The 12,877-nt window shown below is 46.5% G+C and overlaps 1 protein-coding gene across 1 annotated transcript; it reads right to left on the bottom strand.

Annotated features, from left to right (window-relative positions):
- Positions 1-49: 49 nt before the first annotated feature.
- On the bottom strand, positions 50-12,877 carry oafa (OAF homolog a (Drosophila)). The gene is given in 5 exon segments (XM_037459135.2): positions 50-1,850; positions 2,643-2,823; positions 2,976-3,110; positions 11,960-12,217; positions 12,220-12,877. Coding segments are annotated over 5 exon segments (900 nt in total). The 5' UTR covers positions 12,271-12,877; the 3' UTR covers positions 50-1,575.

The following is a 12,877-nucleotide window of genomic DNA, read 5'->3' on the forward strand; positions in this document are numbered from 1 at the left end:
TAAATACATGAAATGAATGTGAAATATTAAGAATCATTCTGACGATGTATGTAGTGCAAAGAAAGACTTTATTTAAATTTATGTAAAAATCTTATATGGTACATTACCTAATTAACTGCTTAATTTTATCAAGCTTTTTACAACATATTAAACTCTTTCACAGAAAAAAAATATGTTTACAAACTTAATCTACAATAACAAAGCAAAGATATCAGCAGAAATGTTAAGGCACTTTATCACCAGTAAAGGTCACAAATAGAAATATTCCACTCATTTGGTTCTTTAGTTAGCATGACATACTAACTCACAAAACAATGTTTAGATATTGCAGTATAGAGATAAGAAGAAATATATATATAATATATATATATATATATATTTACATTATTCTACTTCTCTTAATAACTGACAACAAATAAATTTGGTCCCACAAGTTGTAGAAATGCTTCTTGAACTATACATGAAATAATATTAGGGATTTGAGCCGTATCAATTATAGCCCTTTTAACTGCTGAGATGAACAGGCAAAACTAAAAAGTAAAAACATTTAGTAAACTGAAAAACGGTTTAACCAGAAGATGGCAGTGTGTGTTGTTAAACAGGCCATGCTGAAGTTTTAGTGAAAACCACCACAGAGGAGAGTCAGGCTCAAGACACTGAACCGCTGGACCCTTCTTTTGACATTAATGCCTCTGACTTTGGCTTATTTGGCACTTATGAAACGGAACTAGAATGAAAGCGGTGGGCATGTGTGGTATTGATGGGGAAAAGCAGAACTATAATTAACATATCAACTAACAATGCCATGAGGACAAGTTTAGAATCTACCTCCAAACTCTGAGAGGTTTAAATGTTCTGAAATGTGTTACTGAGGGCCTGTGGTTTTGACTGTAAGAGCTTATTTAATGCAAAAAGATACAAAAATAGTCCTCAATAATTTCACTTTGCAACCAAAATAAATAAAGCCAGCATTAAAGAAGCATTTCTCTCTTTTTTTTTTTTATCTACCAGCGGACATGGTTACAAACAAACTGGCTACACATGGTTTTTCACAGAGCTTCATAGGAAAGAAAACTCCCCCCATCGAATGTGTTCCTTCACCAGGATGGTCATTTCTGTTTGTCCAGCACGACTCCTGTGATCACAGTGGGACTCTGTAATCCCTTTGCTGGGGTTTAATTGACCAGAAATGCACCGTCCATCCTTGTGCATAACGTAGCTTGGTTGGGAGGTTCTGGTTGTTGACATCTGTAATCTGCTCCAATTTTTTTTCTTCAACCAAAAAAAAAAAAAAAGGCACAAAAGTGACAGCTTCTTTGCAAAATCACATTATAGTTCACCACGATATGTATCGTTTCCAGAAAAGGCTTAAAGTCAGTGGGTCCTCCCGGAACAACGCGCTGCACCTCTCCTTCCTCAAAAGGTTTCGGTCTCAATTGGAAATTGAAATTGTTTCTGTGTCAGCTTGAGCATCTGGATCTCCCCACCTGAGAAAGTTTTAACTTCACGTCACAAAAAACAAGAGTTTCAAATCGGAGCAGTTTGTGCCGGGAGGAAACCATCCGGAACTGAACGCTAGGTCTCTTCGTCCCATAGACACAACTGTTTTTGGGGAACATAGTAAGTGAAATGGTAGCCCTTGCTGCAGCTCTTTATGCCACACTTGTAGGTCGAGCTTTTCCCGGTGGTGTCCCGGCTGCGGCAGTACTTCAGCAGACACGGGTACCACTCCAGCCGCAGGCTGTACGTACACAGACAGGCCTGCCACAAGTCTTTAGTAGAGTGACAGGCCTGAAAGCTGGGCGCCCCTGTCGTTTGGGGCAGGACCTCGAATATGGAGCCATCCACTCCTATAACACACACACACGACAGGAGCATGATTATCAGAGCCCAAAAACAAAAAAGCCAGCCATCGATGAGTTTGTGTGAATCGCTCTCTGTATGATTTTGCTCCTTTAAATACCGTGTTGAATCGAGGAGAGCGGACAAAGTGGTGAAAAGGGAGGGAGTTAAAGCTGTGAAAGGGGAGCTTTGTTATGCAAAGGAGATGCTAGTGCGATTCCCTCTGCTGATAATGGTGCGGAGTGTCTGGTGAACCATGACCATCAACATTGTTTCCCCCTGTAACAGTGCTGTCGGCGGACAATGGCGCTGTCATTAGGATTCTCCTCAGCCGGAGTCATTTGGACTCCATTGCCATTACAATACAGGGTGCCACTGCAAAAAGGCCTTTAGCCACAAACCGTTGGTGGGAAATGCTCTAATCTCGGCAAGTGTGAGAATTGTTCTAAATGTTTGGCGGTATTTAGATTGATTTTCAACTTATCGGGGTGGAAGACTGACATGAACGTAAAGAGACACGCGGAGGAGGGTAAACGTAAGATAGCATGAGCGGTAATGTGGCCTTATCTAGAAAAAGCAGGCGATAGCTCGGAGATCACCAAAATGGAGTTGGAGAGGGGTGTGAAAGAGAAGATGGAGAGCATCGGGTCGATAGAGACTGACAGTAAAGAGATAGCCAATGCGCTGTCAAGAGAGACAAGAACAAATAAAAAGAAATAAAGACATCAGAGAGACAATGTGCCACCACAGAATGTATGGTCGTTTTTCGATGACAAGCCAAACACAAGATGACCTCTGACCTTTGTCCAGCCAGTGCCTGACATCGGACTCCCTGGTGTAGATGGCCTCCCCGGCCTCGCTGCACATGTTGTGAATGTGGGAGCTGAGCTGAGAGGCCTGACTGATGTTGACCGCGGCGCTCATCTCCAGCTGCTCCAACCCTCGCCGCTCCTCTGCCAAGCGGATGGCCTGAGGGTTTTTCTGTTGCGGACAACACAAATGATCAGCGTTCACACGCACACATACGCTCGGAGCAAACACACTTAAAAAAAAAATAATTTTATTTTTAAAGAGAAGACATCGTTGACGGGACACGTAACGCACGACCTCTTCTTGACGCCATGACGTCATACCTGTCTGAGACGGGCCATGGACTCGCTGGGGATGATCTCATTGCGGCCCAGGCGAGAGATGAAGCACAGGGCCTGGTACTGGCTCTGCCCCCTTTCCAGCTCGCCCAGGACCAGCGCTCGGAATATCTTCACATCCTGCGAGACACAAAGAGATGAGCGATGACGAGGCTGGATGGATAAACAGACGACTCCCGGAAGACATTAAAGTGCGGCGCGAAGGTACAGTTTATATCTGCGGGGCGCATTCAGATTACAACAAATATTCTTTCCATTCCGGCAGTCAGTGTAGACGGAGTAATTCAATATGTGGAGAACAGAGGGACGAACGTCTGCTAGAAGTAAAGGCGGGGGGTTGTGCTCACTGTGCTCATAGAGCCTCCTCTGACAGTTTGTTGATACTTTGGTCTGTGGCTCTTTACGACGTCGCTGCAGTCGCGCTCTGGTTATTTGTACCGTCAAATTAAGGCTCCGGGCCTCTTTCTCTCTGAAAAAACGTATGAGAGTTTCCTTGCACGCCGTAAAAGTCAGACGCGTTTCATGTGGAACTACGGAGGTTGGAAAAAATGGTGATAGTGAAGAAACCCCCCACCTCCCAAAAACTTGTTACTGCTGGCAAGTGTGTGAGAGATCTGGCGCCAAACCCAAGGCCATAAAGAGTTCTGTGAGAGGGCACGCAAGGCATGATGGGAAGCTCCAACAGTGTGGGGGGGAGAGCAGCCCCACAGACATGTCCTCAAATTCATCAGACATCCCCCCCCACCCTTCCTCCCCTAACATCCCCCACACCCCCTTCTGGCTACAGCTTCAAGACAGATACACGGTTGCAAACACCCCTCCTCCACTTTTCACACGGCCGTCTGAAGCGAAGCGGCCGCAGAGGAGTAAAAGTTTGAGGGCTTTGGCGCGCCCCCCCCCCCCCCCCCCCCCCCCGGGATAGAAAAACCGCTCGGCGATAACCCCGATGGATTCTCTTCTCCGCTCCTCTCAGCCGACCTGCCCGTAGAAGTGTTGACGCGGTGTAGTTGATCACAGCGTGGGTATCTTGTGTTACACAAGACGATCATGCGATGCCATTTGCCCCCCGTGGAGAGCAACTTACTGAACAAATATTGATTCCCGGGCATTACACAATAATGACCTCCAGTGGCTTTCCCTCACGTGTCTCTGTGGGCTGATCAGGGTATTAAAACGTGAACTAAAACTAAAGACAGAAAGTCCACGTTGAATAGCTGACATACGAGCGCGAGGCTCATAGAACCACGTCAGAATCGTTAAAAATACAATCTGGAGACTACAGGTGGAGTTTATATCACACATAGTAAAAGTATGAGGCCTCCAGCGAGACTGCATAGAGCCCCTCAAGTGTAGGAAGACGACTTTAAGACCTCCCATGTTGCAGACACATGGCGCTACGACATGTGTGTGTGCGCAGAGGAGGAGGGCGAGACGAGGGGAGGGCATTTGTGTCAGCCACATAGATTTGCCCCAGGGCTCCCTGGGTAATTACAGAGAAGCCGGGTAGCTCCACAAACTCAGATTCTTTGGATCTTCCTCATTGGCAGTGTTCAGAAGCCGACATCTCCTCCTCCTCCTCCTCCTCTCGTGTCATTATGTGTCCAGATTAATCATTGTCTACTTCTACTGACCAGCATTTGTGTTTAGGCCAAAAGGGCAACGGGAGATCAGCCGTTATTAGTTCTTCTTCTGTAGCTTCCTGCCATCGGCACGCAGGTAGGTAGTAGATAATGAGGATCCTAATTGAGACGTAACGTCATGTCTGTTTTTATATTCACAATAATGGATTACAACAACAACAACTTGTGGTTTTGCTGCTCCCATCTAGGTCTCTCCTCTAAACCTCGCGCTAATCATTTAATCACACCAGGTAGCACGAAATAAAAGTTTAGATGAAATGAAGCTACTAGTCAAATAATAAAGAAAATGTACTTTTGGCGATAACAAACCCGGTGTCGATGTATAGGCGGTTAATGTGCTACTGTGGGGTAAAAACAACAACCAAAAGGAAAATGCAGCAATAACAATGACATCATTGCCACATCTCCTTCCAGACAGGAGCTGTTGGATTCGCCCGTTTGTTTGGACTAAGACTGCCTGCCCCCTCTGACTCGTTTGTGCAGACCTATTAGAAAAGTGTGGTAAAAGAAAAACAAAGCAAAAGAGTGCTGCGCTCAAAGGAGTCTTTACACGCCAAAAGAACAGTATAGAGTGGTTATTGAAGTGATCAAATTCTGCGGGAGATGTTTTTTTTTTAATGCGGACTGAATATACTGGTATGGAAAAACATTTGACAGAGGATCAGACCAATATGATACAGGCAGGTGTCCCTGTGGACTAACAGGAGGTGATATCAGTGCCCAAGCTTTACATCATCCGTCCAATGGTACGCCCCAAATACGACAAAGTCAATGCCACTTATGTGCTTGAAGCGGAAAGCTTTAATTCAACTTTAGGACCTCATAGTCGAGTGGGCCCGCAAGAGCTGGAAAATGAAGAGTAAGGCCATTTGAAATCACAACTACTCCTTAGAATAAGTGACGCCTATATCAGGAGACTGAGTCACCCGGGAGAAATGCATTTCAACAGAAATTAAGAGGTTTGCGGACTTAACGTTTAGAGAAAATCACCAGGTACGGACACAAAAAACCAAAACCGGTGACCTTTGCCTGCGAGTGGTACCATAATGAAAAGGCCACCGAGGCCTTGAGTCCCCCCCCCCCCCCAACCGGAGTAGCTGTAAATGTCAGCACAGCTATAAATAATTCACACAAGTACAGATTCCTGAGCATTGCTCCTTGACACCCAGGACGTAGTCCATGTGCAGACAAACTACCACTGGCCCATAGCCAAAACACAAGTCTGTATTCATGCAAGCTGATTGGTGGGCAACACTAAGACCTGTTAAAACAGAAGACGGGTGGGAGGCGGTTTGATTGGTGGTTACCTTTGGTGGGTCCGGTTATTTAAGAGGTGCACAAAAGCCTATTCACACACACACACACACTCAAAGGCTGCCATTTACAGTGACCGCTCTCCGTCAGCGCATCTGTGTCTCAGCGACACCTTTTAGCTGGTTTCCAGGCTGCCAAAATGAGACATGTGAAGCCCCAAAGAATCAGAGGATCTGAAGTTGAGAGCCAAGAGCAGTTAAAAAGAATGTTCTAGTGAAAGAGCCGCCGCAACACACATGTACGCCTCACTTCGGGAGCAGCTCTGACTGTGCCAGCTCACACTCCAACGCGTTAATGGACATTCCGACACACACACACACACACACACACACACACACACACACACACTGACACAAAAACAAACTGTGTGCCAGTAGCTCTCCCCTGTGCACGAGGGCCTTCCTGTATTTCAATCCCCGCTAAGTCCCCCCGTCTGTTGATAAGGCCGATGGCTGGCCGCGGAGGACCGACGCTCAGCCACGCTCTGACGGCTCGTTTGGGTATTTCCGTCGGCCATTTTTCGAGCGGTTAAGAGGTTTAATAACAACCTGATTACTCTATTTCTCTTCTTCTTTTTTTTTTTAAAAAGACTTTCTGCAAATCATCAGCTACCGAGTGAGACAAGCTTGGCGTTCTCGACCCTCTTGGCACGAAGGAGAATCCCATTGGACTGGAAGGCATCTAGCCCTCCCAACTCCTCCATGTGGTTAAAGGACCTGGTGTTTTTAATACTTTGTGTATACTTTAGCTACTTGTACTGTAATGTGCTTTTTGGCAAATGAGGCGGTGCGATTGTTTCTGTGTTGGGGGGAGATTTAGAGGTAGGAATTTAAGTGTGTGAGGAGGGGGGGGGAATGTAAAATGTGTTAAAGTTTAATGTATAACTACACTAGTTACTACACTTGATAATAAACATAACTTACAAAAAGAGTGAGACAAGCTTGAACAGCGTACGGATTTGACCCTGTTTTGTGATGGAGCGGATGTTTGCCTTGCTGCGTGAGGGCAGCCCGGTCCAAAAGCACAGGTGTAGGGAGGGATTAAAGATCATCTTGGGAGACGCGGAGGGGGGGGGGGGGGGGGGGGGGGGGGTAGGGGGGGGGGACACACACTCACGCAGACAAAAGGAGTGGGAGAAAAGCCGCTACGCTAAGAAATGCTTGAGCTAAAGCTAATTACATAGGCTCCAAAAAGGGAAGGAATGTGGAGTCACCTCTCAGCCGGTCACACCTGGCTGTCCAAAGAGCCGACCAATTAGTAAACAGTGGCACTGAATGGACCACGACAACACCAGAGGCCGCACAAATAAAGGTGTTCCTTTTGGCTATGGGGTGGAAACATCAATACAGACACAAACACTTCACCAGCAGTCTCTTTTGTGGACAGTCTTAAAACAAAGTATGTGACACCGTAATGATGGACCGTATGGACCGTAATGAGGGAACTTTTTCACTCACACACACACACACACACACACAAAATCTGGATACAATTAACCAGACACCCACACAACTGTTTCTGAAGACGTTGCAGTCAGGAAATGAGAGGGCCACAAACACTGGGTGCTAACAGGGAAGGAAATGAGGCAGATGGATCGAGCATAAACAATGCAGATGGCTACAGCCTCTTTCAGCCGTGAACTGTTGTCCCCCAGCTTTCATATCCTGTTGCAGGGGACAAACAAACTGTTATTTAATGAGAAGGCATTTAAAATGATGGTCTAATTTCTAACGTCTTAAAAGTTTCATTTTAGTATTCGTGATCCGAGGAAACAGAGAAAACTGATGAGGTCCGTTTTACTTACAGAACTATATGGAAAAATCTTCTTTAAAAAAATTAAAAAAAACAGGACAACCAAGCACCAGAGCGGTTTCTATTGCAAAATGAGATCCTCTGAGGTAGATGAAAATGATCAATACTGTGCACAATGCAAGCCGCAACCAAACAACAAAGGCTGTTGCCCAACACGCTGCACTGTCCCCAATCCCGGGATACAAAAAATATCTATTTAAAAAGTTGCTCTCTTATAAAGCATGTATCCTCTATAGCTGCATGTGTGAATGGGAAGCCTTTTCTTCATCGGCAGCATTAGAGACGAACATGTGGCCTGCTGGCAGCAGGAGGATAAAGACATCAAGAGGGTCTGAGGGGCCGCGAGAGGCCAACGGGAGCCTACACGGGGCCTCGATGGGCCACAATAAAGGCCATAGAAGACGCAAGTTTGCTGCGGGGAACAAAGGTTGACGAGGAGAAAGATTAAGTGTACGAGTTCAAGTTTGAAAAGGACCCACTGCTCGCACACGAGGCAACGGAACTGAGTGAGCACAATAAAAACCACCCACATCGGAAATCATTTCAGGTACAAAATGTAATCTGTGCATTGGTTTCATGTCCTCAAATTCCAGGGAACATGTCAAGAAAGTAAAGTCACTTTCTTCAGAAGTGAGGGCCTGAATATCCGAGCATATTTTGTGATACGGTTGTCCAACATGGATGATTTCCCAGTGTTGGTGACCAGCAGTTGAATCACTGTGACCTTTGACATCAGCAGAGGGGGAAACTTGTGTGCCCCCTGTGAGGCGTCCTAAACGTTTTCAGGTGACACTTACCTTTTAAAAAAAAAACAAAAAAAAAACAGACTTTACAAGTTTGTGCAAGTGACAAAGTGGGATTGTGTTTCAAGGTAGAGTGGGAGGCGAGGTGTGGCCGCGCTGCACTCCGGGGAAAAACAAGCGCCAGTTGCTTCATGTGGCAAACGCAGCTTTTTCTCACAAACGAAAAAAAGGAGGATAATGGATTGCCAGCAAACCTCCCACACAGGAAAGTCTGCCTAATAGCTAATAAAGCCTCAGCCCACAGCCATTTGAATCATTTCCCCACGTGAAGCGCTACGTGAGGGCCGTGAGAGAAAAGTACTGTACTGCAAAATTGAAATCAGGAATTCTCTCCTGTATGTCCAAAAACGAAAGGCCGGCCAACCTGCCTGCCTCCCCCGCCCCCACAAACTCTTTCAGATCCTGTATTTGACACAGCACGTGAGGGTGTGTGAAGAATCTCAAATTCATTCTTTCAGCAAGCCAGGCGTATCCATGAAGCCTCCGCGCTTTGAAGACTTATCACAATATACGAGAGGGTAAAGAAGTCCCCCGGCTGAATCACAATCTTGTTCATGAGACTGAAATAAAAAGAGGAATCAATAAAACAGCGAGCAAGCTCATTCTCACCATTGTTTACTAAACCTAGACCCATTTAACATGATACACAGTGTCAAGTAACCTGCAACATCTGTTGCTTCCATCAACCATCAGCACAACGAGGGGTCACTCTCATACAGACGTTGATGCATTTAAAAACTTTACAGCACAGAAAAATACTCAAAAAGGTAGATTACTTTAAAAACAGTTTGGATTGTTTTTTTAATTTTACTGGTGTAAGTAGCTTATGCATCACCAAAAGACAATGTTCTCCATCTCTGAATCGATCAAAACTGAAAAAAACAGCTGTTATAGCATAGTGCCACGGTGCATGCAACTACAGATGCACAGGGCTTTGCACCACTGCATCCCCGAAATGAAACCTTCAAGTGTTAACTGAGCCGAGCGGCCTGCGGAGTCACTTACATTCCTGCATTGATCAAAACCAGTCGTTAGACATGAAAGCGAGACACACAGAGCACAAAGCGATCAGCCTCTCTGACAAAGCTTCTACATCTGGAAGGACCCAAAAATCTGATTCATTTCCAAGACGTGGATTATGTTCAGCTCAAGGTCTTAAACCGTGTGGGACCAGATATTTTTGCAGTAATTGTTGAGGAAAACCTTTTTTTTTTATTATTTGTCTATTTTAGGCTATAACAGTAAGAGTGATCTGTCTAATGGTTCAAAGATTGTACACCATTGAGCAGGTCGTCAGGACATTACTTTTTAGAGTGGATTTGTCTGTGAAAGCTTTACTGCGTTCCCAGATAGCACTTAAATATTTAGTGTTGGCAATTCTTTGGTACAGCATGGAAGCTCAGTACCAGGGAACTATGACGCAACGATGCAACCGAAACCATGAATCATTACTGCGATCTACATGAAAAGACACACTCAACATGACATAGAGGTGCCATGTGCAAAGCTAAACCCCATCATCTTTTCCACATGCCCCCCCCCCCCCCCCCCCCAACCGCAGCACAGCTGATTCTCACAGTGATTCATTGCTTGGATAAGATAGACTAAACTTCCTTCTCACATCCAGCGGAGCGCTTCGCCAGCGTCTAACAACTGGAGCGTTTACAATCACATCTTTGCCACGTATTCACCAAGAAGAAAAGAGAGAGAGAGAGAGACCCTCATGTCTGATAATTATTTATAGGAGGCTTTTAAAAAGACCCTAGTGATAGCAAAGATCACAACATTCCCCTCCATCATGTATAATTGAATGGTAAAAAATAAATTATTTGCAAGCTTGCTCCCTTAATAACGAGTACTTGTGCTCAACCTATCCAACACTGGCTTTATAGTTATTTAGAAATCTCCAGAGTTGAAGCACTGTTCGTTCCCCACGCGTTCATCCGAGCTGTATATCCATGGCAGCTGGAAGTGACGCGTCTTTCAACTTTCCGTAAATCTTGGAGATACTGCACAAGAAGGGAATGAAAACCACATGCAGGAGAAATTGAGGAGAGTGCGAGAAGAAGACAGCAGGGGACAGAGAGGGTCACGGGGACACAGAGACCTACGGGGGGAGACGAGAGGGGGTGTGGTGGGGGGGTGAGCCAACAGAAAAGAAAAGTGATCTGAGGGGGTTCTGTTGCTTTCGTTCAAATAAACAAAACCATATGTGCACACAAACGGGCGCATGCACGGGCGCGCGCGCGCGGAGCAGCGTGCGTTTCTTTAGAACAGTGTGTCGCCAATGATTGGGGCCCGATGGGCTCTTCCCTTTCAACTCTAAATTAGCCGTTTTGGTTAGTCAACCAGACATGCAGATCAAAAAGGTCAGACATGCCCACTTAATCCTAGTAAATCTCCCCCTTCACATCTCGCCAGCCTGTCAGCTTCCGTGTGACAGCAACCATCAGACACATGCCTTTGCTCGGTGAGCCCGAACCCCGCTACATGCACTCATTTGAGGTTCTCCTTCCAGCACTGACCTTTATTTGTCCCTGTGTAGTCGGTGTCGAAAGTTTTTTTTAAAGAAAGAAAAAAAATAATGTGCTGGTCAGTGGGGGGGCGGGTGGGGGGGCAGTTGATGGGCTCGTCTTACTTTTAGAAGAATGCTAAAAATGGCCCCTGATGATCTTCTTTGGGCTTGACCCATCAGCAGCAGGGGTTAGAAGGCCATTGGGGGTGAGTGGACATCCACATCTAAAAGGAGGAGCAGCAGCAGCAGCAGCTGTCTTGACCTCAGTGAAACTCAAGCTAAATGGAAAAAGATGAATGAAACTGCTGCGGAGTTTCCTTTTGGTTGGTCGTGCGAGGGTACAATGTCTGCCACATGGGGTTTAGGCCTTTGGGATGTTTCAAGATTCAGATGTTGGATCCAACGTTAGCGCCGAACCACCGTTGTTGTTGTTGCTCGATCTATGTCTAGATGAGATATGAATGTGTGTCTTGAGACAATACAAAATAAATAGTGAAATTAATCACGGGAGGGGTTTAAGTACACACACCTACACCACGTTGTTGGACCTTAACCCCCGGGGGACAGGACCTTTTCTGACAACTCCTTCTGATGTATAAGTGACAATAAGGTGTTTTAAATCAAATCAGTGGTTGGAAAAGAGAAGAGTGGGTACTAATAGCAGCCCCTTGGAGACATCCAGGGGTCTGCCTTTAACATGTGAGAAACACGTCTTTACGGTCTACCGTAATTCAACATCCAATACCAATGGGGACCTCTCATGGATCATTTGGACTCAGTTAAAACAAGTCCTATGTCAGAGTCGTCCTGAAGGTAGTTTGGGACTCTCTTAACAGCATCATATGTCCTCCCCCCCCCTCCACCCCTTCCCTTCCCTCCTCTCACCTGCTTGAAGTCCGCCACGAACGTGATCAGCGTCCCGTCTCCCTGCTTGAACTCGACCGATATCAAGTCCCTGTCGCTGTCCGCCTCCAGGACCTCCTCCGTCACCAGTCCGTCCGCGAGCCGGACTCGAACCCGCAGCTCCGAACCGAGCGCGAGCGCGACGACCAGCGCCAGCGCGCAGAGGCGCGTGAGCGTCCGGACCGAAGCCGCAGAGACGCGACGCGCAAACATCCCCGAAGACGCGAAAGTGAACGCGGCGGAGCGGTGGAGGGGGGAAAAAACGAGGCGAAATCCCAGAGGTCCGCGTTCATATCCCCTTACTTAAGATCTGGGTTTTTTTTTTTTTAAGTTTATTTTTTTCTTTTTACGTACGTAAGTCTTTTTCCTTCATGTTCAAAGTGCGGCGGAGGGGGGGGGGTCCTAGTTTGTAGGTCGCGCCTCCATACGGTCCCCGGTGTGCCGGGCGCCTTCCAGACTCGCGAGCACGGGCATGGGAATCTCGTCTCAAATCTCTGCTTTTCACTTTGCGGGAGCGCAACGTGAGTTCACTTCCACTAAATTAAAAAAAAAAAAAAAAAGTCTCTCGCTCCGGCGTCGTTAGAAGATCATGCGCATTTCAACTCCCCCCCCCTCTCCCTCTCTCTCTCTCTCTCTCTCTGCGCCGCCGCCTCCTCCTCCTCGCCCTCCCCCTCCTTTCCTCCACTTAGCACCGCAGCCGACGTTCCGACGATCGCACGTTGCTTCTAATTCAGCTTTGTGCTTATATTCCCGTCTCTCTCTGTCTCTCTCTCTCTTTTCTCTTCTCAATCCACGCAGTGCCGTCACTTCCTATCCGCCGGTGTCCCGCTGCTCGCCTGGACTCCAAAACTTTCTGTTGTGAGTGTGTGTGTGAGTGAGTGAGTGAGTGAGTGAGTGCCG

This window comes from Pungitius pungitius, chromosome 3 (genome assembly GCF_949316345.1).
Source record: "Pungitius pungitius chromosome 3, fPunPun2.1, whole genome shotgun sequence".
In the NCBI taxonomy this organism is placed as follows: Eukaryota; Metazoa; Chordata; class Actinopteri; order Perciformes; family Gasterosteidae; genus Pungitius; species Pungitius pungitius.